The sequence below is a fragment of the Neoarius graeffei genome, chromosome 10 (genome assembly GCF_027579695.1).
Source record: "Neoarius graeffei isolate fNeoGra1 chromosome 10, fNeoGra1.pri, whole genome shotgun sequence".
Lineage (NCBI taxonomy): Eukaryota > Metazoa > Chordata > Actinopteri > Siluriformes > Ariidae > Neoarius > Neoarius graeffei.
The window spans coordinates 58377574-58402961 of record NC_083578.1 but is presented as its reverse complement, the minus strand read 5'-3'; the positions used below and the strand labels follow the sequence as shown (position 1 = coordinate 58402961).

At 42.4% G+C, this 25388-nt stretch overlaps 1 protein-coding gene across 1 annotated transcript in view; it reads right to left on the bottom strand.

Moving 5' to 3' along the window:
* cacna1fb (calcium channel, voltage-dependent, L type, alpha 1F subunit) overlaps window positions 1-25388 on the bottom strand; it is a 158850-nt gene that overhangs the window by 39900 nt on the left and 93562 nt on the right. The window contains exons 24-39 of the mRNA XM_060931944.1: window positions 24651-24738; window positions 24464-24571; window positions 22530-22582; window positions 22280-22426; window positions 21991-22192; window positions 21745-21903; window positions 18748-18858; window positions 18530-18613; window positions 15783-15911; window positions 15625-15690; window positions 15388-15479; window positions 8267-8426; window positions 3586-3713; window positions 3320-3416; window positions 2751-2853; window positions 1855-1956 (exon numbers count right to left, since the gene is read on the bottom strand). Of these exons, the coding sequence (XP_060787927.1) occupies window positions 1855-1956; window positions 2751-2853; window positions 3320-3416; window positions 3586-3713; window positions 8267-8426; window positions 15388-15479; window positions 15625-15690; window positions 15783-15911; window positions 18530-18613; window positions 18748-18858; window positions 21745-21903; window positions 21991-22192; window positions 22280-22426; window positions 22530-22582; window positions 24464-24571; window positions 24651-24738 (1829 nt within the window). The remainder of the gene's footprint in view (window positions 1-1854; window positions 1957-2750; window positions 2854-3319; window positions 3417-3585; window positions 3714-8266; window positions 8427-15387; window positions 15480-15624; window positions 15691-15782; window positions 15912-18529; window positions 18614-18747; window positions 18859-21744; window positions 21904-21990; window positions 22193-22279; window positions 22427-22529; window positions 22583-24463; window positions 24572-24650; window positions 24739-25388) is intronic.

Sequence of the window (25388 nt, the reverse complement as noted above, 5' to 3'; positions counted from 1 at the left end):
CTAGAACTAGAAAATATGACCACATCACGCCTGTCTTATCCACACTGCATTGGCTCCCAATCAAATTTCGTATTGATTATAAAATACTACTATTGACCTTTAAAGCACTAAATGGTCTCGCACCACAGTACCTGAGTGAACTTCTGCTCCTCTATGACCCGCCACGCCTACTTAGATCAAAAGGTGCAGGCTATCTGCTGGTACCTCGTATAGTGAAGGCTACATCAGGGGGCAGAGCCTTTTCTTACAAAGCCCCACTGTTATGGAACAGCCTTCCAAGTAATGTTCGGGAATCAGACACAGTCTCAGCATTTAAGTCTAGGCTGAAAACATATCTGTTTAGTCAAGCCTTTTGTTAATGGTGTTTATGAGGTAAAGGAGTAGATCTGGAGGGTCCTCAGACATAGAGTGTTTTGGTAAACTGGGATGTATGGATGCTGTCAGTCCCCACTCGCTTGCTCACTCGAGTTTGTTGACGGTGCAGTGGCTGGCTGCTTTATGTCCCGGGGCTCCCTCATGCCTGTGTTACCTTCTGGCTCTCTCCTTTTAGTTATGCTGTCATAGTTAGTTGCCGGAGTCCCTGCTTGTACTCGGTGCAATATGTATACTGTTCCTGCTTATTCAGGTGACATTGGGCATACCTAACCACCTGTGTTTTCTTTCTCCCCCCCCCCACCCCAAATCTGTCCCTCTGAGTTACATGGAGTCAACAGGAAATCTTTTGGTGGAGACGGTGGGGACCTCGACTGGCTATCGTAGCCTGCAGGGAATCGGCCGTCAGACATTCTGTCGCATGTCCCAGACCCGGTGAAATGTAACTGAATTGTCTTGGCCAGGCCTAACGGTCCCATCTGCATCTCATCATTGCTGAGGAGTGTGCTCCCATCACCCAATCAAGCATCCAGCCAGAGCAGGTCATATATTTTTTACCATATTAACATGCCATTGTGCGTCATGCCTGATGTAAAGACTCTCGTCTCTGCGAGCCTACCACACAGATTTAATACTTGTCATTTTTAGGGCATACCTAACAACGTGTTTTCTTCCCCCCCCCCCCCATCTGTCCCTCTGAGTTACATGTTGATCCTGGGATTGAGATGCTGGCCTCTTCTGCCCCTCGGACCTGCTTGATCCATCCTGGTGCCCTGTGTCTGGTCGGAGTTTTATCGCCCCACTCCTGTGAAGGACGGCCCCATGAGGACAGTTGAGGGTTATACCTGTTAAAACTGTTAATATTATAGTCAGGCTGTCTGTTGTTGCCCAAATGAGGATGGGTTCCCTTTTGAGTCTGGTTCCTCTCGAGGTTTCTTCCTCATGTCGTCTGAGGGAGTTTTTCCTTGCCACCGTCGCCACAGGCTTGCTCATTGGGGATAGATTAGGGATAAAATTAGCTCATGTTTTAAGTCGTTCAAATTCTGTAAAGCTGCTTTGCGACAATGTTTATTGTTAAAAGCGCTGTACAAATAAACTTGATTTGATTTGATACTCTGTGTGTATGCAAGTATAGCCTAACGAACCACGTAGCCTCTCATTCACGGAAAGCGCGCCTGTTAGGCTATTTATTTATATATTTACTCGCCGTGTCCATGCACCGTTCCTCCCCCCAAGAGACCCCCGCAAAGATGAATTCATAATTCGAACCCTGTAAAGAAGCAAATAAACCACAGCATACCAAAAGCATTCAACAATGCAACCAGGCCTATAAAGGGCTACAAAAATAAAATGCCATAAAAATGAAAAGAAGAAAAAATATGATTTCACAAAATCAGAACAAGTCTCCAGAGCACTATTATGGAATCATAAGCCACAAAGCAGCCTTTAAGCACAAAGCAAAATCACAGTGATTTTTCTCACCAGCAGGAGGAGGAATAACCTCATCCAGAATTTTGGGTTTCATGCGCTTCCAGATCTTCTTAATGATGATCCTCAGCTCCACATTCTCCTGGTCTGGGTAACCTGAGGACAAAGCAGCCGGTCTGAGTATTCCAAGACAGATTCTGACCAAACGTAAACATGGCTGGTTTAAGTCATTTCATTAAAAAGATCTAACTCAGTGAGTCAATTTCCATTCCATGATCTTCAGCTTACTATTCAACTGGGTTACTGAGGTAGGTATGGCAGGCAGCATGGTGGTGTAGTGGTTAGCGCTGTCGCCTCACAGCAAGAAGGTCCGGGTTCGAGCCCCGTGGCCGACGAGGGCCTTTCTGTGTGGGGTTTGCATGTTGTCCGCGTGGGTTTCCTCCGGGTGCTCCGGTTTCCCCCACAGTCCAAAGACATGCAGGTTAGGTTAACTGGTGACTCTAAATTGACCGTAGGTGTGAATGTGAGTGTGAATGGTTGTCTGTGTCTATGTGTCAGCCCTGTGATGACCTGGCGACTTGTCCAGGGTGTACCCCGCCTTTCGCCCGTAGTCAGCTGGGATAGGCTCCAGCTTGCCTGCGACCCTGTAGAACAGGATAAAGCGGCTAGAGATAATGAGATGAGAGGTAAGCATGGCCAAGAGACTTCAAAGTTGATTTCTTTATTACCAAGCCCAAATTCATTTCTGAGTGGTGTGTCAGTAAGTCTGCTTATGTGTGATCCTAAGTCTTTTATAGCAGTTTTATTGCACCTTTGGGACATTTGGCAACACAAAATGTGGCTTTTCCTTTAAAAAAAAACAAAACTGCAGCTTTTATTTAAAAAAAAAAAGCCCTGAAAGTGACTTTGGTTACAGGGGTTAATGGTATTACTGAGGCTATGGTACTAACCCTCAGTTTTAATCTTCAAGGCAGTTCTGACAAGGGCAAACAGAGTGGCATTGAAGGTCACCGTGCCATCTGAGTTCAGGGGCATGTTCATAGCAACCAATCTCTATATGAGAGAGAGAGAGAGAGAGAGAGAGAGAGACGTAAAAGTGTGACACACAATATATATATATATATATATATATATATATATATATATATATATATATATATATATATATATATATAATGTGTCTGATGATGATGTGTCTGAGATTTATATGTTGTATGTGTATCTGTGATGTATGTTTGGGAAAAAGAGTCCCTAAATTACATCTTTGGATGGCTTACAGTTCTAGCTTTCTAAAGGGGTTCTATTTTAAATCTTCAGTGACAAAGTATTTGTTATAGGACTGTAGAGACAAAATAAAGAACCTTTCAGAGTGCGACATGAAACCTTTTCTCTAAGTGAGTATTTTTATATTTAAACAGGGAGGATGAACAGTACTACACATAGATCAGAATGTATGTCTGTACATAATGTGTGTGTGTGTGTGTGTGTGTGTGTGTGCACGCGTGCTCGCACACAGTACCTTGCAGGCCACACGGTGGGGACAAAGTTTTCCAAATCCCAGAGGAGGCTGTATCCTCCTAAGCAGAGCTACCACATCTAAGTGTTTTATGCGACCCCTGTGTTAACACACATATATTTTCACACACACACACACACACACACACACACACACACACACACACACACACACACTGCATTCTAATAAGACTGAGATGGACATCCAGGACAATGAGAGAGAATCAGAGAGAAGCATGATTCTTAAAAGACAAGAGAAGTTGATCTTACTTGGCTTCTGGATCATACTCTGACCAAATCCTTTTGAACTCATCAAGATGATGTGGCCCCAGAATAGACCAATCACGTGTCAAATAGTCAAAATTGTCCATGATGACAGCAACAAACAAATTAATAATCTGAGAAGTAGAAAATTGTACATAGTAAGTAATGATCAGTGGCACCTCAAAAGTCTGTGAAGCTCCCTGCCAGCCAAAAGATAGCAGCCTTCTTCAAACATGGAAATAGTAATTAACATGACCAAAGATTTTACAAATGCACCCTGTAGATACTGAGTTGCCAGTTTATTAAGTACACTGAACTAACAACCAAAAATCTGGGAATCCAGGGAAGAGTCTGAAGAAACAATGCTGAATTCAAACAACTGAGCAAATACACATTATTATTATTATTATTATTATTATTTTAAAGTATTGTCTAGGCCCTAGACTCTAGAGGTAGGAGATATGGTAAAAATACAGTACCAGTCAAAAGTTTGGATACACCTAATTCAATGGTTTTTCTTTATTTTTATTCATTAAAATACAATTTAGGCGGCACGGTGGTGTAGTGGTTAGCCCTGTCGCCTCACAGCAAGAAGGTCCGGGTTCGAGCCCCGTGGCCGACAAGGGCCTTTCTGTGTGGAGTTTGCATGTTTTCCCCGTGTCCACGTTGGTTTCCTCCGGGTGCTCCGGTTTCCCCCACAGTCCAAAGACATGCAGGTTAGGTTAACTGGTGACTCTAAATTGACCGTAGGTGTGAATGTGAGTGTGAATGGTTGTCTGTGTCTACGTGTCAGCCCTGTGATGACCTGGCGACTTGTCCAGGGTGTACCCCGCCTTTCGCCCGTAGTCAGCTGGGATAGGCTCCAGCTCACCTGCGACCCTGTAGAACAGGATAAAGCGGCTAGAGATAATGAGATGAGATGAGAAAATACAATTTATGTCTTAAAGTAATGATGGATGTCCATCCATTATCTGTAGCTGCTTATCCTGTTCTACAGGGTCGCAGGCAGGCAGGGTACACCCTGGACAAGTCGCCAGGTTATCACAGGGTTGACACCGAGACAAACAACCATTCACACTCATATTCACACCTACGATCAATTTAGAGTCACCAGTTAACCTAACCTGCATGTCTTTGGACTGTGGGGGAAACTGGAGCACCCGGAGGAAACCCACGCGGACACGGGGAGAACATGCAAACTCTGCACAGAAAGGCCCTCGCCAGCCACTGGGCTCAAACCCAGGACCTTCTTGCTGTGAGGTGCCAGTGCTAACCACTACACCACCACGCCGCCCATGATAGATGTAATTTCTCTTTACTTAGTTGAGCGGTTCTTGATATAATATGACTTACTGCAGTTGTGAACTAGGGCTATTTACTGTATTGTTATTATTTACTATTTACTGTTTGATCTCAAACACATTAAGAAGGCAATATATTCCACTAATTACTTTTTGAAAGGCACACATGTTAACTGAAAAGCATTCCAGGTGACTCCCTCATGAAGCGGTTAAGATAATGCCAATAGTGTACAAAGCGTCATCAAGGTAAACAGTGGCTACTTTGAAGAATCTAAAATATGAAACATATTTAATTTTTTGAACACTTTTTTGTTTACTACATAATTCCATACATGTTCCATGTGTTATTTCATAGTTTTGATGTCTTCAGTATTGTTCTACAATGTAGAAAAGTCAAAATACAGAAAAACCTATGAATGAGTACGGGTGTCCAAACTTTTGACTGAAATGACAAAATGACATCTTGTGTTACACAACATGCATCACAATACTGTACAGTCCCCTCTGAATGTATCGGAATGGCATAACCAATTCCTTTTTTATTTTTGCTATCTACTGAAGGCATTTAGGTTTGAGATCAAAATATGAATATGAGACAATAGATCAGAAGTTCACATATCATTTGCTGATGTTTACATCTAGATGTGTTAAATGATTTAGAACACATTTTAGGCACATTTTGTATGAACCCACCTATTTTTCAAGTGATCAAAAATATTGGAACACGTGACTGACAGGTGTATTTTGTTGCCCAGGTGTGTCCAGTTAGATCGATTATTTTAACAAATAATAGCTCTGAATGTCTACTATTGGTTTGAGTTCTGGGTTTCGCCTGTGAAGACTGCATTTGTTGCTAAAAAGGATAAACCAACATGAAGACCGGAGAGCTGTCGGTGGGAGAAAAACAAGTTATTTTGAAGCTGAGAAAAGTGAAAAAATCACTGAGTCACTGCACAATAATTGGGCATAGCCAATGCAACTATTTGAATGTCCTGAAAAAGAAAGAAACCACTGTTGTACTAACAACCAGACATAGAACAGGTCGGTCAAGGAAAACAACAGCAGTGGGCACTGGATACAGTGTCTTGCACAAGTATTCATCCCCCTTTGTGTTTGTCCAGTTTTGCCGCATTACAAGCTGGAATTAAAATGGATTTTTGGGGGGTTAGCACCATTTGATTTACACAATATGCCTACAACTTTGAAGTTGAAAATTGTTGCTTTATTGTGACACAAACAATAATTAATATGGAAAAAAAAAACAGAAATCAGGAGTGTGCATAGGTATCCCCCCCCCCAAGTCAATATTTTGTAGAGCCACCTTTTGCTACAATTACAGCTGCAAGTCTCTTAGGTTATGTCTCTATTAGCTTAGCACATCTAGCCACTGGGATTTTTGCCCATTCCTCAAGGCAAAACTGCTCCAACTCTTTCAAGTTAGCTGGGTTGTTTTGGTGTACAGCAATCTTCAAGTTATGCCACAGATTCTCAATTGGATTGAGGTCTGGGCTTTAACTAGGCCATTTCAAGACATTTAAATGTTTCCCTTTAAACCACTCCAGTGTAGCTACAGCAGTATGTTTAGGGTCATTGTCCTGCTGGAACGTGAACCTTCATCCCAGTCTCAAACCTCTGGCTGACTCAAACAGGTTTTCCTCCAGAATTGCCCTGTATTTAGTGCCATCCATCTTTCCTTCAGTCTTGACCAGCTTTCCTGTCCCTGCAGATGAAAAATATCCCCACAGCATGATGCTGCCACCACCATGCTTCACTGTAGGAATGGTGTTCTCAGGGTGTTGGGTTTGCGCCACACATGGCCAAAAAGTTCAATTTTAGTCTCATTTAACCAGAGAATCTTCTTCCATGTGTTTGGGGAGTCTGTCACATGCTGCTGGGCAAACTCCAAATGTGTTTTCTTAAGCAATTACTTTTTTTTCTGGCAACTCTTCTATAAAACCCCGCTCTGTGGAGTGTATGGCTTAAAGTGGTCTCTGATTAATGCCCTCCTTGCCCGGTCTGTGAGTTTTGGTGGGCGGCCTTCTCTTGTCAGGTTTGTAGTGGTGCCATATTCTTTCCATTTTGCTATAATGGATTTAATGGTGCTCCGTGGGATATTCAAAGTGTGGGATATTTTTTTTATAACCCAACCCTGATCCATACTTCTTCACAACTTTGTCTATGGCATGCTTGGAGTGCTCGTTGGTTTTCATGTTGCTTGCTTAGTAGTGTTGCAGAGTCAGGGTCCTTCCAGAACAGGTTGATTTATACAGACATCATGTGACAGATCATGTGACACTTTGCATACAGGTGGATCTTAATTAATTATGTGACATATGAAGTGAATTGGTTGGACCAGCTCTTATTTAGGGGTTTCACACAAAAGGGGGTGAAAACCTATGCACACTCCAGATTTCTGTTTTTTCATCTTAATTATTGTTTGTATTACAATAAAACATCAATTTGCACCTTTAAAGTGGTAGGCATGTTGTGTAAATCAAATGGTGCTAACCCCTCAAAAATCCATTTTAATTCCAGCTTGTAATGTGACAAAACAGGACAAACACCAAGGGGGATGAATACTTTTGCAAAACACTGTATTATCATTGGTATCTTCATTATACAACTGACCATTACAGTTGTTATCGTTACAAATAAATGATCAGGCAATAAAATTTGTTTTTGAACCTAACTTTTGATTTTCCCTCATTTTCTGTTAAATACTGTCTTTGTAGATGTTAAATAAATAGCATTGATCTCATAACTCCTTACACTTTTTTTTAAAATGCAACACTACTTTTCTGACTGAAGGCAAAAATAAATGTCATGATACAAATTGTATAGGGTGAAAAGGGCTTCAGATATTGGAGTATGATCTGTGCACGTTATTGACCACCACTATGAATTTATAACCCCATTTGTAAGAGACTGTTGAAGCAGGATAACTCCAACACAGTGCTGAGAAGAGCGCTTGATTAAACACTGATCACACACCAAATCCACCTCCACTGGCTAAACTTAATCGGGGCTGTGCTGCAGCATGTTCTTTGTCCATACAGGTTTACAAAATGTAAATTTTTATTGATAGACACTTTCTAAGATTTAACGGTTTCTAATATGCAGTTTCTCTAGGTAAAGCTGCTGGAAAAGCCCAAAGTCCACCATTATAGCACACACACAACTCAAACAAGGATTTTATTATGTCACATGTCTCCAATGTTCCAATGCTAATGATGCACTGCTTGTGGGTGGCTGTTTAAAAGTGCTTCATTTACCAGTACAGCCTCATTTTTTTTTACTCAGGTGTTTATGGTTTATTCAGGACAAAGTCATTTAACGAGACATTCAAGTAAATTAAAATAAAAGGATATTAAAGAGCTTTGTGTTACCAAGAAAGCACACAGCATGAAGAAGCTAATGAAGTAAACGATGGCAAAATTGCTGCCACAAGTGAATTCCTCTCCAGGTTCAAAGTCTGAATCTGCATCACAGCGCTTCCCTGGAAGACTGGCCAACATAATTTCCTGCCATGCCTCACCTGTAGCACACCTATAACATGCATGCACGCACGCGCACACACACACACAAAGAGAAGTGGAGTGTTAACTTATACAGGGGGTAGAATATCAAAGCAGAAAACAATTAAATGCTAATATAGTTGAAATATATTTTGTGGAAAACCATACAGCTGCATTTGAATTAATCTCCTTAAAACTCAAGGTATAACCCCAATTCCAAAAAAGTTGGGACAAAGTACAAATTGTAAATAAAAACGGAATGCAATAATTTACAAATCTCAAAAACTGATATTGTATTCACAATAGAACATAGACAACATATCAAATGTCGAAAGTGAGACATTTTGAAATTTCATGCCAAATATTGGCTCATTTGAAATTTCATGACAGCAACACATCTCAAAAAAGTTGGGACAGGGGCAATAAGAGGCTGGAAAAGTTAAGGGTACAAAAAAGGAACAGCTGGAGGACCAAATTGCAACTCATTAGGTCAATTGGCAATAGGTCATTAACATGACTGGGTATAAAAAGAGCATCTTGGAGTGGCAGCGGCTCTCGGAAGTAAAGATGGGAAGAGGATCACCAATCCCCCTAATTCTGCACCGACAAATAGTGGAGCAATATCAGAAAGGAGTTCGACAGTGTAAAATTGCAAAGAGTTTGAACATATCATCATCTACAGTGCATAATATCAATATCATCAAAAGATTCAGAGAATCTGGAAGACTCTCTGTGCGTAAGGGTCAAGGCCGGAAAACCATACTGGGTGCCCGTGATCTTTGGGCCCTTAGACTGCACTGCATCACACACAGGCATGCTTCTGTATTGGAAATCACAAAACGGGCTCAGGAATATTTCCAGAGAACATTATCTGTGAACACAATTCACCGTGCCATCCGCCGTTGCCAGCTAAAACTCTATAGTTCAAAGAAGAAGCCATATCTAAACATGATCCAGAAGCGCAGACGTCTTCTCTGGGCCAAGGCTCATTTAAAATGGACTGTGGCAAAGTGGAAAACTGTTCTGTGGTCAGACGAATCAAAATTTGAAGTTCTTTATGGAAATCAGGGACGCCGTGTCATTCGGACTAAAGAGGAGAAGGACGACCCAAGTTGTTATCAGCGCTCAGTTCAGAAGCCTGCATCTCTGATGGTATGGGGTTGCATTAGTGCGTGTGGTATGGGCAGCTTACACATCTGGAAAGACACCATCAATGCTGAAAGGTATATCCAGGTTCTAGAGCAGCATATGCTCCCATCCAGACGACGTCTCTTTCAGGGAAGACCTTGCATTTTCCAACATGACAATGCCAAACCACATACTGCATCAATTACAGCATCATGGCTGCGTAGAAGAAGGGTCCGGGTACTGAACTGGCCAGCCTGCAGTCCAGATCTTTCACCCATAGAAAACATTTGGCGTATCATAAAACAGAAGATACGACAAAAAAGACCCAAGACAGTTGAGCAACTAGAATCCTACATTAGACAAGAATGGGTTAACATTCCTATCCCTAAACTTGAGCAACTTGTCTCCTCAGTCCCCAGACGTTTACAGACTGTTGTAAAGAGAAAAGGGGATGTCTCACAGTGGTAAACATGGCCTTGTCCCAACTTTTTTGAGATGTGTTGTCATGAAATTTAAAATCACCTAATTTTTCTCTTTAAATGATACATTTTCTCAGTTTAAACATTTGATATTATATCATCTATGCTCTATTCTGAATAAAATATGGAATTTTGAAACGTCTACATCATTGCATTCCATTTTTATTTACAATTTGTACTTTGTCCCAACTTTTTTGGAATTGGGGTTGTAGTTTTATTTTAATTTTCAAAGCTTCACATAATATCTAACTATGTCCACAAATCTGGACATAGTTTATGCTCACCGTTTATGTAAGAGGGCTAACAACATTACCAAGGACTCAACACACCCAGGTCATAAACTGTCTGTCCCCCTCCCATCAGGCAAAAGATACAGGACCATCAGAACACACACAAGTAGACTGAGGAACAACTTCTTCCCCACAGCTATAGACCCTTTTCACTCACGTGACCTTCGAAAACGCGACCGCCATTTTGGACATGAAGAAATAACGGTTTATGGCACAGACCCTTTCGGTTCTCGCTCATCTAGCTGCTACAATGACTGCTTAGACTGCAACAATAATACCTAACACACATTTAAGTATCCGTCGTAAAGACGTGAAACTTGTCGAGTGACGAGTGTGTTCATTGATAAGCTAACACAATCTAAAAGTAGACATACCATCACACTGCCCTGGCGCTGTGTACAGTTTACCTTCTATGGTTTGTGCACTCACTATTTGCCATTACTTTCTCCAACCCAGTGTTCGAACTATGCTGATATTTTCGGGGGGTCCCCTTTTTTTCCCTTGGGGGGGGCTTGCACTTGCGCTTGTCTCAGAGTGTGGATCTCCAAACACATGAGAAGCCTATCTTATGCACATATCACGCGGACTCCACACCTCCACACACGCATCACATCTGAAGTCATAACTCATCAGGGGAAATCGTGTCCGCATTGGCATGTTCAAAAAACAACCTCGCGTCAACAATGATACCACATGCAAGAAAAAAAAAACAAACAGTCAGGCTACTCAACACATCTGATCCACAGCAGCACCAAAGCATCACTGGAAATCATGTCAACAACCAATCTTCCATTTCAACACGCGTCAACAAACAAATGGCACCACAAACATGAACGAATCGGTCAGGCTACCGATTCCAAACCCACAGCAGACGAATAATTAAATGCATCTTACCTTAAAGCAGAATCAACCACAAAGGAAGTGTGTTGGCACTGTTGGCACACTTCCTTTCTACTAGTTTGTGTCCCCAACCTGGCAGCAGCAGTCGTTGTCATATCGGTTTATTTTATCTTTGATGTAAACACAACACTTCGGATATGCAAATGCTTCCCATTACACATGATTGCTATGTCAATAAACATCATTTTGCCAATATTTTAGAGACCATCCATCTTCTCCGTCTGTGAAGATACTCAGTCGTCCAGGTACATAGTAATCTGTGGTTGGTAGAAGAGAGCAACTGGACTTGCTTGAAAAGTCTTGAAGACGTTTCGCCTCTCGTCCGAAAGGCATCATCAGTTCTGTCTGTCTAATAGGGAGTATCAAGTATTTATCCTCTCATGGATCATAATAGAATCCAAATCAGAATGCTGATGGCTGCATTGAAGGTGGCTGATAGATGTCATAGACCCCACCTCTGTTCAGTGATGGTCGTTCCAGGCTGACAAAATTGAACGATCCTCTCTGGCTAAGATGTCTGCCAGTTTTCTGGAAGTCCTCTCATACTCCCGCACTAGTCGAAGGGAACTCATCCCTTCTCCGTCGGTCAGCATCTGTCGGGATCCGATAAAATGATAAATCTTGCCTTGTGTGTTGATGGTTACTACATCCAGGTGCACAACAATATAATGGCATGATGGAAGTCTTGCTGAAAGTAAAAACTTTCTTTGATGGCTATATTCCTTTCGATGCTTCGCCATCGTTCCTCGTTGTTGGCTGTGGTAGACTACTGGTAGTTCATGTCCAAAATGGCGGCCGTGTTTGTTGTGACGTCACGTGGGAAAGGTCCATAGCCTCCATTACACCCCCCCCTCACCCACACACAAGTTGCTGCGAACGCACTGATCACTTTACATTCAGGACTGTAAATACAATTATTACAATCTGTGCAATATCTGCTTACACTGCACTTTATTTTCCTGATTTGATCACTTTACACATCAGAATTTAAATACATCTAGTACAAGTGTGCAATATCTGCCTACACTGCAATTCCCCCACTTACTTTATCTTGTATTTTGTTTATTTTATTTATATTCTTTTTTTACTGCTGCTGTTTTATCTGAGTGCTACCAAACTAACCCTGTGTCCGAAATCATTCACTCGTTTACTACTCCCTACTCACTATATAGGGAATTGCTATATAGAGGACTATATAGTGAGCTGACTGGTAAAATGAAAAAAAAAAAAAACACTTTCAGACACTACTCTGTCGCGCTGTTATTTACGTCATTGCTGTCGCACAATTAATACGTGCCAGATCAGTCGGCTGGTGGGTTTTCAAAATAATACACATGTAGTACCCATCAGACCAGTCACTAGAAGCCCTTAGAAAGGCCAGAGGGGATGTGCAGCAGATCGCGCGAAGATGTGCCAATGACTACTGGGTCAATCTTGCCACGGGTATACAAAATGCGGCTGATAAGGGCAACGTTCGAGGCATGTACGAGGGTATAAAAAGGGCCTGTGGCCCCAGTATAGCTAAGACGGCACGACTCCGAACATCTACGGGTGAAGTGATATTGGATCGTGGCAAGCAGTTAGAACTGTGGGTAGAACACTACGTAGAAATCTACGCGAGAAAGAACTCAGTTAAAGAATCTGCTCTGCTAGCAATTCCTGCTCTCCCCGTCATGGATGAGCTTGATTCTCCACCTACGCTCCAAGAACTTGCTGAAGCCGTCGACCATCTTGCCTGTAGGAAAGCCCCAGGTGAGGACGGTATCCCCTCAGAAATCTTGAAAGCGGCAAAGAATACAATAATGCTAACCAATCTTTATGAGCTCCTCTTACTGTGCTGGGATGAAGGCTATCTACCCCAAGAAATGCGTGACGCATTGATTATAAATGTGTATAAGAACAAGGGTGATCGTAGCAACCGCGATAGCTTCCGAGGTGTCTCTTTACTCGTCACCACTGGCAAAGCCTTTGCTCGCGTAGTATTAAAAAGGCTACAACCTCTTGCTGACCAGGTCTACCCTGAGTCGCAGTGCGGCTTCAGAGCAGCCCGTTCGACCATAGACATGATATTTTCCTTGAGACAGCTACAGGAAAAGTGTCGGGAACAGAGGCAACCCCTCTATATTGCTTTCATTGATCTGACCAAAGCTTTTGACTTGGTTAGCAGGGATGGCCTTTTCCAGTTACTGCAGAGAATAGGGTGCCCACCCAAGCTCCTCAGTATCATCATATCCTTTCATGAAGGGATGGAAGCCAGAGTTCAACATGAAGGTGATTTATCAGCCTCTTTTCCGATTAGTAGTGGGGTTAAGCAGGGTTGTGTACTTGCTCCGACGCTGTTCGGCATCTTTTTCTCTATTCTCCTGTCCTATGCTTTTGACAGCTCTGTTGACGGAGTATACATCCATACGAGAAGCGATGGCAGCCTTTTCAACCTAGCTCGCCTTCGCGCGAAGACAAAAGTACGGAAAGTCTTAATTAGAGAATTACTCTTTGCTGACGACGCTGCCCTCGTAGCACACTCGGAAGAGGGGCTACAACGCCTCACCAACCGCTTTGCCTATGCATGCAGAGACTTTGGCCTAACCATCAGCCTGAAGACAAAAGTCATGTGCCAGGACGCAAGTGCTAAACCAAATATCGTCATTGATGGCCACCCTCTTGAAGTGATCAATAACTTTACCTATCTTGGCTCCACAATATCAAGCAATTTGTCTTTGGACAGTGAGCTAGATAAGAGAATCGGTAAAGCTGCGACTTCAATGTCCCGCCTCGTTTCAAGAGTCTGGGAAAACTCTTTGCTGACTATACATACCAAGATGTTAGTGTACAAGTCTTGTGTCCTCAGTACCCTGCTCTACGGGAGCGAATCGGGGTCCCTCTACGCTCGCCAGGAACGGAGATTGAATATGTTCCATCTTAGAAACCTGAGGCGCATCTTGGGCATCTCATGGCAAGACCACGTTACCAACAAATCTGTCCTCGACACTGCTGGTATCCCTAGCATGTTTGCTCTTCTCTCCCAAAGACGCCTTCGTTGGCTTGGCCATGTGATTCGTATGCAGGACGGCCGTATTCCAAAGGACCTTTTATTCGGAGAACTCTCCTCGGGCTCAAGGCCCACTGGCAGACCCTACCTGAGGTTCAAGGATGTGTCTAAGCGTGATCTAAGGGTCTGTGACATCAACCCTGGCCAACTAGAGAGTGGTGCGCTAGAGAGAGGACGGTGGAAAGCTCTGGTGGCAAGTGGATTGCAGAGAAGCGAAGATCTAAGAGAGTCCTTGTGGGCGGAAAAAAGATCGCGTGAGCAACTACGGAGGACTGTGTCCCATGACGATTTTACCAACATATGCAACAATTGCGGTCGAGTCTGTCTATCCCGCACCGGACTATTCAGCCATCAAAGATACTGCCACTCCCAATCGTTACTATGACATTGTTACGTACTATCCATTGTCTCTCGAGACAGAAGGATGCCAGTCACACATGTATTTTTTGTGATAAATACATATTATACTGAGCGTATTTCCCACATTAATAAATACAAAGCACTTTGTGTGTGCTGCATCTTTCAGTTCTTTTAAATCAAGGCTGAATACTTTCTTTTTTGCTGCTGCCTTTTATTAAATCAAATTTGAGGCTTTTGTTGAATTCCTCGCTCTGCACTGTAACTTTTATTCTTGTATTTTATCCGTCTTATTCTATTTTAGCTTATTTTCTATTCTCTTACTATTTTTTAATTGCACTTGAATGTCCGTTTATAATGTGTTTCTTCCTCCGTCAATTCACCCCAACACGCTTTTTTTTTTCCCAGCGCAACTGCAATGCATGATGGTATATGTTGCTTGGTTAGTGACCATCAGTTGTACACTACTTTTCATGATGCATTGTGGGATACTTTGAGTGCAATATATAGGGTGTAATAATTCTCACTATACATTCGGACAGCACGACAAAATGGCGAACTCACTATATAATCCACTATATAATTGAGTAGTGAGTGATTTCGGGCACAGGGCTAAGTTTCATTGCATAACTACAATGACAATAAAGTCTTATCTTCACATTGTAAAATTCACAAAAAATCAAATAGGTTTCTCAGCATTAATAAATTCAGATTCAAAAATTCAGTTTAAGAATTTAATGGTTTTAATATTCACATGCTGGTTGTATATTTTCCTTTACTCTCTCTCACCTGAAGAGCAACAACACTGCCTGGGGAAACGTCTGGAAGTTGTTATTACGGTTGATTGGCGTGTGAGCCTGCATTGCAATCTTCCCAAAAGTCTACGAGAGAAAGACCATCAGATAAGCATTTGTGCCCCTGAAATACAGACAGAGCAGTAGGTTTATGTCTATCTTTACAATGTTTATTAAATCATGTATATATCTCTTAAAGCTACTCTGAATTTGTGACCTGTGCCCCACCCACCTGCATACCAATCACAGCATAGATAAAGAAGATCATGGCAATGAGTAGCGCTACATAAGGCAAGGCCTTTGGGGCAAGCAGAACAAAAGAATTTACTTAATTAAAATTTTGTGTTCATGACCAGAGATGAATTGTGAGCATATGTGATGATATCTGACCTGGAGCGATTTAACAAAGGTCCAGAGCAGTGTGCGAATGCCCTCCCCTTTGCTAAGCAGCTTAACCAATCGCATTACACGGAACAGACGGAAGAACGTGATTGACACCCGAGAACTGTCTTCTGAACTCTGTGGATGGAAAAGTCAGAATTTTAGAAAAAAACAGAACTGGACCCAGGTAAATTCATAACCTGCTTAAACGTCCCATGGCATGAAATTTTCACTTTCTGAGGTTTTTTAACGTTAAAATGAGTTCCTCTGACCTTCTTAAGTCACCCCAGTGGCTAGAAATTTCATAATGTGTAAACCAAACTATGCCCAACATTTGAGAATGGCGCGTCAAAACGGCGCGTTGATAAGCTCTTCCCTTTACTACGTCAGCAAGGGAGATGATCCCCACGCCCCCCCTCTGGATTCCCACCCACTGTATGGATTGCCCCACCCAGTTGTAGTGAGGAGACCATAGAGGACACAACAACATGGCATCACCTAAGCGAGCGAAACATGGAAATTGCGCTGTACATGGATGTGACAACACAGAAAAGAGTCTGTTTTTACTGCCGACGGGAGAGTCCCTGAAGACGCAGTGGCTTAATTTTATTTACTCCAATAATACGCCGTCGAGTCTACCTAAGACGGTGTATGTTTGTCGGAAGCATTTTCCTGAGGAATGTTTCCACAACTTGGGACAGTACAGGGCAGGTTTTGCACATCAACTGTCACTGAAGCCTGGGTCCGTACCAAGCATCCCTGCCGCATCAGCAACAAACACCGAACAAGTAAGTGTATAACTGGTCGTTTTGCCGTGTTTTAAAATCGGTTCGTTAGCCTAGCAATGGCTACATTAGCTGTGCAGCTAACCGCATCCTGCAGTTAGCCAGGTAATCTGCGCTACAAAACTAAAGAGCATGCAGCATGCTCTGTTAAACTGAGTTTAGTCTGGAAATTGATGAGCTTATGTTTGACTGTTGCTCCGCAATGCATGTCTTCTGTTGGATAAGCGGTATGTTGCTGTAGTTGCTGCTTCTATCCTCTTTGGTTATGGAGTGCGTGTTCAAGCCTAGGGTATTATACGTTCGTAAACTACCACTCCAAACACTCTCACTCTCTGTTCTCTGTGTCACGTTGAGTTTACGAAAGGAGTCCGAGGGAGAACGGGGTTTTGTCTTAGCAGCGTGGCTACAGGCGCTGATAGCAGCGAGTATGTGTGTGCGCAGCTTGGTCAAGCCCCTCCCCCTCCCCCCATGGCCCGCCCCCACCCTCTACCCTTCCCCGCCTCCTGCTTCTCATTAGCAAAACGACGCACTGGGAAAAGCGCTGAAATGGGGCTTTCTCCCAGAAGGCTATATTTACGTGCCGAGGGTTCATTTCGAGAAAGGCTGTGGATATAACATCCGGAAGCCTCCACGAGCCCGTTTAAAGCATCAACAAACCACCATGCCATGGGACCTTTAAAGGATATGCAGGTTATGGACACTAACATCAACCTGATAGACCAGTTGTACAGACAATAATGCTGATACTTTCTTACTCAAAATATAAATGTGTAATATTTCTTAGAAATTCTACAATCGTGTAGAATATTTGTCAAACAAATGGTCCATGGAAATCAAATCTGGCCAAATTATCAATTATAATCTGTAGTCTACATTAAAATAAAGGCTGTTTTGTAGATTCAGGACATATAATCTGAATTCATACTTGTACAAGCCACTGAGTATGTCTGGTAAAAGTATAATTTGTTTTTTTTTTAAATGAATTTCAATTTTAAGGGTTTTACAAGTCATATACAGGTAGTCGTCGACTTACGACCTATGCGACTTACGACCGATCGACTTTATGACCGTCTGGTTATGACTGGCAAGTGTTTCCCATCTGAGCTAGCTGAGCATATGACAGTTTCCGCCCCAGCTCCCGGCAGCGCCTCTCGCCGCGTACAACAGTTTCCGCCCCAGCTCCAGGCACATGCGCAGTCTCTCTCGCGCTCCCTCGCGCACTCCGTCATACAGTTTCCGCCCCAGCTCCTGGTTTATGAAACGAGCAAATGCTCCCGCCAGCCTGAGCGCTGCAACAGCTGATGATGACGTAGACGACCCACAGCCAAGCACCAGTGATGCCAGCGGTCACTAAATTTTGTATTTTGCTATGTTTTACATTTGTATTTTGGTATGTTTCAAACTAAAATTTTTTCTATTTTTCACACCTGTATTTTGTATTTTTTGTTTTGCACATATTAAACAAATTGTACTGTACGTAGTGTAGTATGCAGTGTTTGACTTAAACCGAATAATGAGCCAAGGTAATGAAATAAGAAAATGTTGATAAAATAAGACTTTAAGATGACTACAATATCATTACACATCACAATATACTTATGTTCATTTAACATAGGCCGACTTACGACCAGATCGGTTTACGACCGGTCAGTCGTAACCAAACGCAGTTGTAAGTCGACGACTACCTGTAGTTTGTATAACTTTCAGTGCAATTTTCAGATAAATGCTGACAAATGAACACATTTTAGGAGTTGTGTAGGTGTTTTTGCATTGCTAAACACATTGTTTTTGGTCCATTCGATTTGACATTAGACTGATTGTATTGTACCTTAAATAAGTTTCACACCCCTGGTGCAGATAATTTGATACTACTATACAATTTGTACATTCAGTAAGCAGTAATTTAGACTATGAAGACAGAAGTGGGACACCTTCCACATGTATTTAAATAGAATGAGCTTGGAGACTCACACTAAACTCTGTCACCACAATGTCCACCACACTCCCGACCACAATCAGCGCATCAAAGGAGTTCCAAGCATCAGTAAAATAGTGCTGCAGCCAAGACAAATGGCAAACTTCACTTACAGCTTGACATATCAAAAAGATAACGATTACATAAACTGATCATGTACACTGATAGAAGTATTGGTGTAAAGTAAATTGAACACAAGCGAGAAGAAAAGAACCTTGAGTCGAAGGGCTAACAACTTGACAATCATCTCCACAGTGAAGAGGCCTGTAAAGACCATGTTGAGGATGTCCATGACATAGCTGAAGAGTTTGGACTGCTCATAATGCTGAAAAGGCAGGACCACACAGAACATAGATAATAGACACATGTTTACAGAATTATGTCTAACACTGGACAATCAGATATCTAAAACCATGTACAGAGGTGCTTGAAAGTTTGTGAACCCTTTAGAATTTTCTATATTTCTGCATAAATATGACCTAAAACATCCGTATCAAAACATACATATCACAGATATGTAATATTGGATCATTTTCCTCAATAAATAAATGACCAAGGATAATAATTTGTCTCATTTGTTTAACTGGGTTCTCTTTATCTACTTTGAGGACTTGTGTGAAAATCTGATGATGTTTTTGGTCATATATATGCAGAAATATAGAAAATTCTAAAGGGTTCACAAACTTTCAAGCACCACTGTATCTGTGAGTGGCAAAAGTATGTGAACCTTTGCTTTCAGTATCTGGTGTGACCCCCTTGTGCAGCAATAACTGCAACTAAACGTTTCCAGTAACTGTTGATCAGTCCTGCACACCGGCTTGGAGGAATTTTAGCCCATTCCTCCATACAGAACAGCTTCAACTCTGGGATGTTGGTGGGTTTCCTCACATGAACTGCTCTCTTCAGGCCCTTCCACAACATTTTGACTGGATTAAGGTCAAGACTTTGACTTGGCCATTCCAAAACATTAACATTATTCTTCTTTAACCATTCTTTGGTAGAGCGACTTGTGTGCTTAGGGTCATTGTCTTGCTGCATGACCCACCTTCTCTTGAGATTCAGTTCATGGACAGATGTCCTGACATTTTCCTTTAGAATTTGCTGGTATAATTCAGAATTCATTGTTCCATCAATGATGGCAAGCCTTCCTGGCCCAGATGCAGCAAAACAGGCCCAAACCATGATACTACCACCACCATGTTTCACAGATGGGATAAGGTTCTTATGCTGGAATGAAGTGTTTTCCTTTCTCCAAACATAACGCTTCTCATTTAAACCAAAATGTTCTATTTTGGTTTCATCCGTCCACAAAACATTTTTCCAATAGCCTTCTGGCTTGTCCACATGATTTTTAGCAAACTGCAGATGAGCAGCAATGTTCTTTTTGGAGAGCAGTGGCTTTCTCCTTGCAACCCTGCCATGCACACCCTTGTTGTTCAGTGTTCTCCTGATGGTGGACTCATGAGCATTAGCCAATGTGAGAGATGCCTTCAGTTGCTTAGAAGTTACCCTGGGGTCCTTTGTGACCTTGTCGACTATTACACGCCTTGCTTTTGGAGTGATCTTTGTTGGTCGACCACTCCTGGGGAGGGTAACAATGGTCTTGAATTTCCTCCATTTGTACACAATCTGTCTGACTGTGGATTGGTGGAGTCCAAACTCTTTAGAGATGGTTTTGTAACCTTTTCCAGCCTGATGAGCATCAACAACGCTTTTTCTGAGGTCCTCAGAAATCTCCTTTGTTCGTGCCATGATACACTTCCACAAACGTGTTGTGAAGATCAGACTTTGATAGATCCCTGTTCTTTACATAAAACAGGGTGCCCACTCACACCTGATTGCCATCCCATTGATTGAAAATACCTGACTCTAATTTCACCTTCAAATTGACTGCTAATTCTAGAGGTTCACATACTTTTGCCACTCACAGGTATGTAATATTGGATAATTTTCCTCAATAAATAAATGACCAAGTATAAAATTTTTGTCTCATTTGTTTAACTGGGTTCTCTTTATCTACTTTTAGGACTTGTGTGAAAATCTGATGATGTTTTAGGTAATATTTATGCAGAAATATAAAAAATTCTAAAGGGTTCACAAACTTTCAAGCACCACTGTAGCACTGTCCAGGAAGAAAACTATTTAACCCTAAATAATACATACTTCAAGTTAACATAAGTTTGAACATATTTAAACCACTTTCATGTTTTGCTGGAGACATCTTACTATTTGACCAAATTAATCAAAATTAATAAATCAGTTAATTGACTAAATAAATAAATAAATACGTTTTAATTGACTAATCAAAACAGGGGGTGGCATGGTGGTGTAGTGGTTAGCACTGTCACCTCACAGCAAGAAGGTCCTGGGTTTGAGCCCAGTGGCCGACGGCGGCCTTTCTGTGTGGAGTTTGCATGTTCTCCCTGTGTCTGTGTGGGTTTCCTCCGGGTGCTCCGGTTTCCCCCAAAGTCCAAAGACATCCAGGTTAGGCTAATTGGTGGCTCTAAATTGACCGTGAGTGTGAATGGTTGTTTGTCGCTATGTGTCAGCCCTGCAATGATCTGGCGACTTGTCCAGGGTGTACCCCGCCTCTCGCCCATAGTCAGCTGGGATAGGCTCCAGCTTGTCTGCGACTCTGTACAGGATAAGCGGCTACAGATAATGGATGGATGGATAATCAAAATAGTCATTAGTATAAATATGGAGGTGATTATAGGAAATCATGCGTGCTGATTGGTAGAAAGATTCTGATTATTTCTTGATAATCACCTCCAGCGACTCAGCAAAATGGCAGCCAAGCACTTCGTCACCGTAAGTGAGATAGTATTAAAAATTATGAAAGAAACTGCTGTTTCTAAAAGCACTAAAGACACTATGAAGTTTGGTCTAAAACTATTCAAAGGTAAGGTGGAATTGTGATTTATTTTATCCATTTCAAAACAAAGTATTTTATGTGACTTGGCGTAGATAAATGACGATTCTGTGTGCATTACATTTGCATGCTGCTTTTGAAGATTGAAATAAATTATTTTTTGAATGTGATTTTTTAAATAATTGTGCAATTATACTAAAACAATTATCAGCCTCAGGCTCAGTGAATATCTGTGACTTGTAATTAGTCACAATTAATTGATTTATTTTGATTTATGTGATTTATGAGGATGCAATGATTAACTACTACGCATTTCTCATTAAATGTCCTTTGGTTTACCTGAACAGCCAAAGTGACGGTGTTGAGGAGAATCAACACAAACATGATGTACTCAAACCCTGTGGAGTTGATCATCGACCAGAATCTATACTGCACTGGGTTCTTTGGGATGTACAGCTTCAGTGGCTGGGCTTTCAGAGCATATTCTACACACTGTCTCTGGATGAATAAGAGAGACAGAAACAACCTTTGAAAAACATGAACAGTCATGATGAAAAATTTCCTGGTAAGCATTTCACTTCTAACCTGGTTCTTGTCCAGTTCACAGTTCTTAAACTCAGCCTCTCCCTGTTCACGGAACGTGATGATGACAAAACCTACAAAGATGTTCATCATGAAGAAGGCGATGATGATTATGTAGACAATAAAAAAGATTGAGGTCTCCACACGATAGTTGTAGATGGGGCCGTGGTTCTCCGAGTTGGCATCGATAGCCTTGTAGAGGAGCCTGAGAGGTGAGGAAGAGAAGATAGCAGCTGTAACCCAAGGTCAGATGTAGTCATCTGGAATGTAACACCATGAGGAGGTGACTTACGCAGGCCAGCCCTCGAAGGTGGACACAGTGAACAGAGCCATCATGCCCATCAGCACATTGTCAAAGTTAAAATCGCTGTTGTGCCAGATGCGCTGCCGTACTAAAGGGTGATTCACGTCGCCATCTTTATAGATCACGAACGTGCCTCTATGTCACACACACCAACAGCAAAACTCAATAAAAGCATAATGACATTTCATAAAGTCCACATAGATAATCAGCAAACAAGATTTGCATTTATATCACTCACTTGCACTGCTCAGGTGTGTGTTTCGCCTCATCTGTGCAGCGATAAAATTTACCCTGCAATATGAGACACAATATTTCATTCTTATGAGATCAACTTCCTCCACCACAAGGACCCCTACTTTTCCTAACCCTCAATGTCTGTTTATTTCATTAACCTAGGTCATCTTTTCGGCTCAATATCGGTTGCACTGAATATAGTGCAGGACTGTGATTACCATCAGCCACTGTATCTCACCTGATCCTGACTCTCACATCACTTAACTGTTTGTACCCAATTCACATTTTGATTTAATGAGCACTAGTATTTAAGTCATGTTTGTATAGCACTCTTTGTGTTGTGTTTGTTTGTGAGTTGTGTCATTACATGACATTGCATCCATGCCATGCTCTTGTATATTTCATGCTTGTCTAGTTTGATTGTGTTTGTTACATAGTCCTAGTCTTTGTTCATGTGGGTTTCACTTTAAATAAAATACTCTGCACATACATCTGTCTCCAACCAGTCCAAGACATTCATTAGTTCCTAGATTGGCATACCAGGCAGCACGGTGGTGCAGTGGTTAGCACCGTCACCTCACAGCAAGAAGGTTTTGGGTTTGACTTTTGTGACCGGCTGGAGTCTACTCTCAATTTCCCATAGGTATGAGTGAATGGTTGTTCATCTCTATGTTAGCTCTATGTGAGGGCAGCCACAGCCTAAAAGTTAGAGAAGTAGCCTTGGGTCCCAAGGGTCACCGGTTTGATTCCCTGGACTGGCAGGAAAAATGTTTTCCCCTTATGCTGACGACACAACATTGTTCTGCTGCTCGTTGGCAGAATTGAAAGAAGCACTTCATGATTTCAGTGGGGAGGCATCCAGGCTTGGGCTGCGTGTCAACTGGTCCAAGACCAAGCTGATGCATATAGGTGACAGTCCTGATCCACCACCCATCATCATTGGCACAGATCACATTGAATTCATCATGTCATTGGTTTACCTGGGATTGGAAGTCGCCAACAATAGCAACCTCCTCACTGAGATCAACCAAAAATCACCCAAAAATCCTCTGCACTATCGCACAGTACCAGTGCTGTGACGTGGTGACGTGGATTGGCAGCGAGCGTCATGAGAAGCCTTTGGAGACCACTCTGGAGAAAATGTGATATCTCCTGATGCACCAAGCTACGGGTCTACAATGCTGCAGTTTTGTCTGTGCTGCTCTACAGCACAGAGACCTGGCCTCTCAGCAAGACCTCGACCACCCATGTTTTCGGCTTTGAGACCCGTGCCCTCAGGACCATTGAGGGGGTGCATTGGTACAACTGTGTCTCCAACGAGGTGCTCTGCCAGAGCCGACCAAAAATCCTCTGCACTACCGCACAGCACCATGTTCGTTGGCTCAGACACATCCTGCGCTGTACAGACAACTACCCTACAAGAGCCATTTACGAGCTTGATCCACCAGCGGTGGGATGGAGACGCCCTTGTAGTTGACCACGCACCCGTTGGAACGATGTTGTTCGTCAAGACCTCCAGCAGATCAATTTGAGGCTGGAGGACATCCTGGCACTCAGCCAAGACCGTGAGAGATGGTGGAGTTTGTTGGCCCTGGTGGGCTCAATGCCATGCTGGCATGAGGTTTAGGAGGAGGAGGATGTTTCAATGATGTCAACTCTTGTATGATCATCTGAGACTTTAAAAAAATCTCAGTTTTAAACAAAACACTTAGCGATCAACCAGAAACCATGTATAATTCGTCTCTAAGTAGGATTTTTTTTTAAATCCCTCTGTGTTCTTAAGAGAAAACGAACCAAGAACATGTTTCATGATCAAACAAGTGTATTTAAACAGTGCATGTGGGTTAACAATAGAATTAACAAAACCAAAACATGCTGCCTATATGACTGGTGTCACAGAGAAGACATACAGACATAAAGTAGTAAATGATAGAATACCTTAAAGAGTTGAACACCGATGCATGCAAACATGAACTGAAGCAGAGCAGTAACAATCATAATATTCCCAATGGTCCGTATAGCCACGAACACACACTGGACCACATGCTGGAGAAACACAGAGATTAGAAGGAGCTGCACTGTATAAGCGCAGTAAACATGTAAACATACACATACACCATGGTACCTTTAGACCTTTGGCTCTGTTGATGGCACGGAGAGGCCTGAGCACTCGTAGCACTCTCAGGATTTTCACCACAGAGATCGCACTTGAACTAAGATGGGAAGAGAAAGGAACAGAGCAATGGAAAGACAGGTGGATGTCTATTCTGATTATGTGTGCCTTGTATCCCTATCCAGAAATCACGCGTGTGCGTGTGTGTGAGAGAGAAAGAGCTTTTATATCAGTACAAGTGTTAGCTTGATCATTCAAGATTCAAAATGTTTATTTGTCATATACACAGTAACAGACCCAGCGGTTTATTATTGGGTAATGAAATTCTTATTTTGCAACTACCCGACCAAACTATGCTTACTAATATAAAAAGAAATATATATAAAATACGAAATATGGCGGCACGGTGGTGTAGTGGTTAGCACTGTCGCCTCACAGCAAGAAGGCCCGGATTCGAGCCCCGTGGCCGGCGAGGGCCTTTCTGTGTGGAGTTTGCATGTTCTCCCCATGTCCGCGTGGGTTTCCTCCAGGTGCTCCGGTTTCCCCCACAGTCCAAAGATATGCAGGTTAGGTTAACTGGTGACTCTAAATTGACCGTAGGTGTGAATGTGAGTGTGAATGGTTGTCTGTGTCTATGTGTCAGCCCTGTGATGACCTGGCGACTTGTCCAGGGTGTACCCCGCCTTTCGCTCATAGTCAGCTGGGATAGGCTCCAGCTTGCCTGCGACCCTGTAGAACAGGATAAAGCGG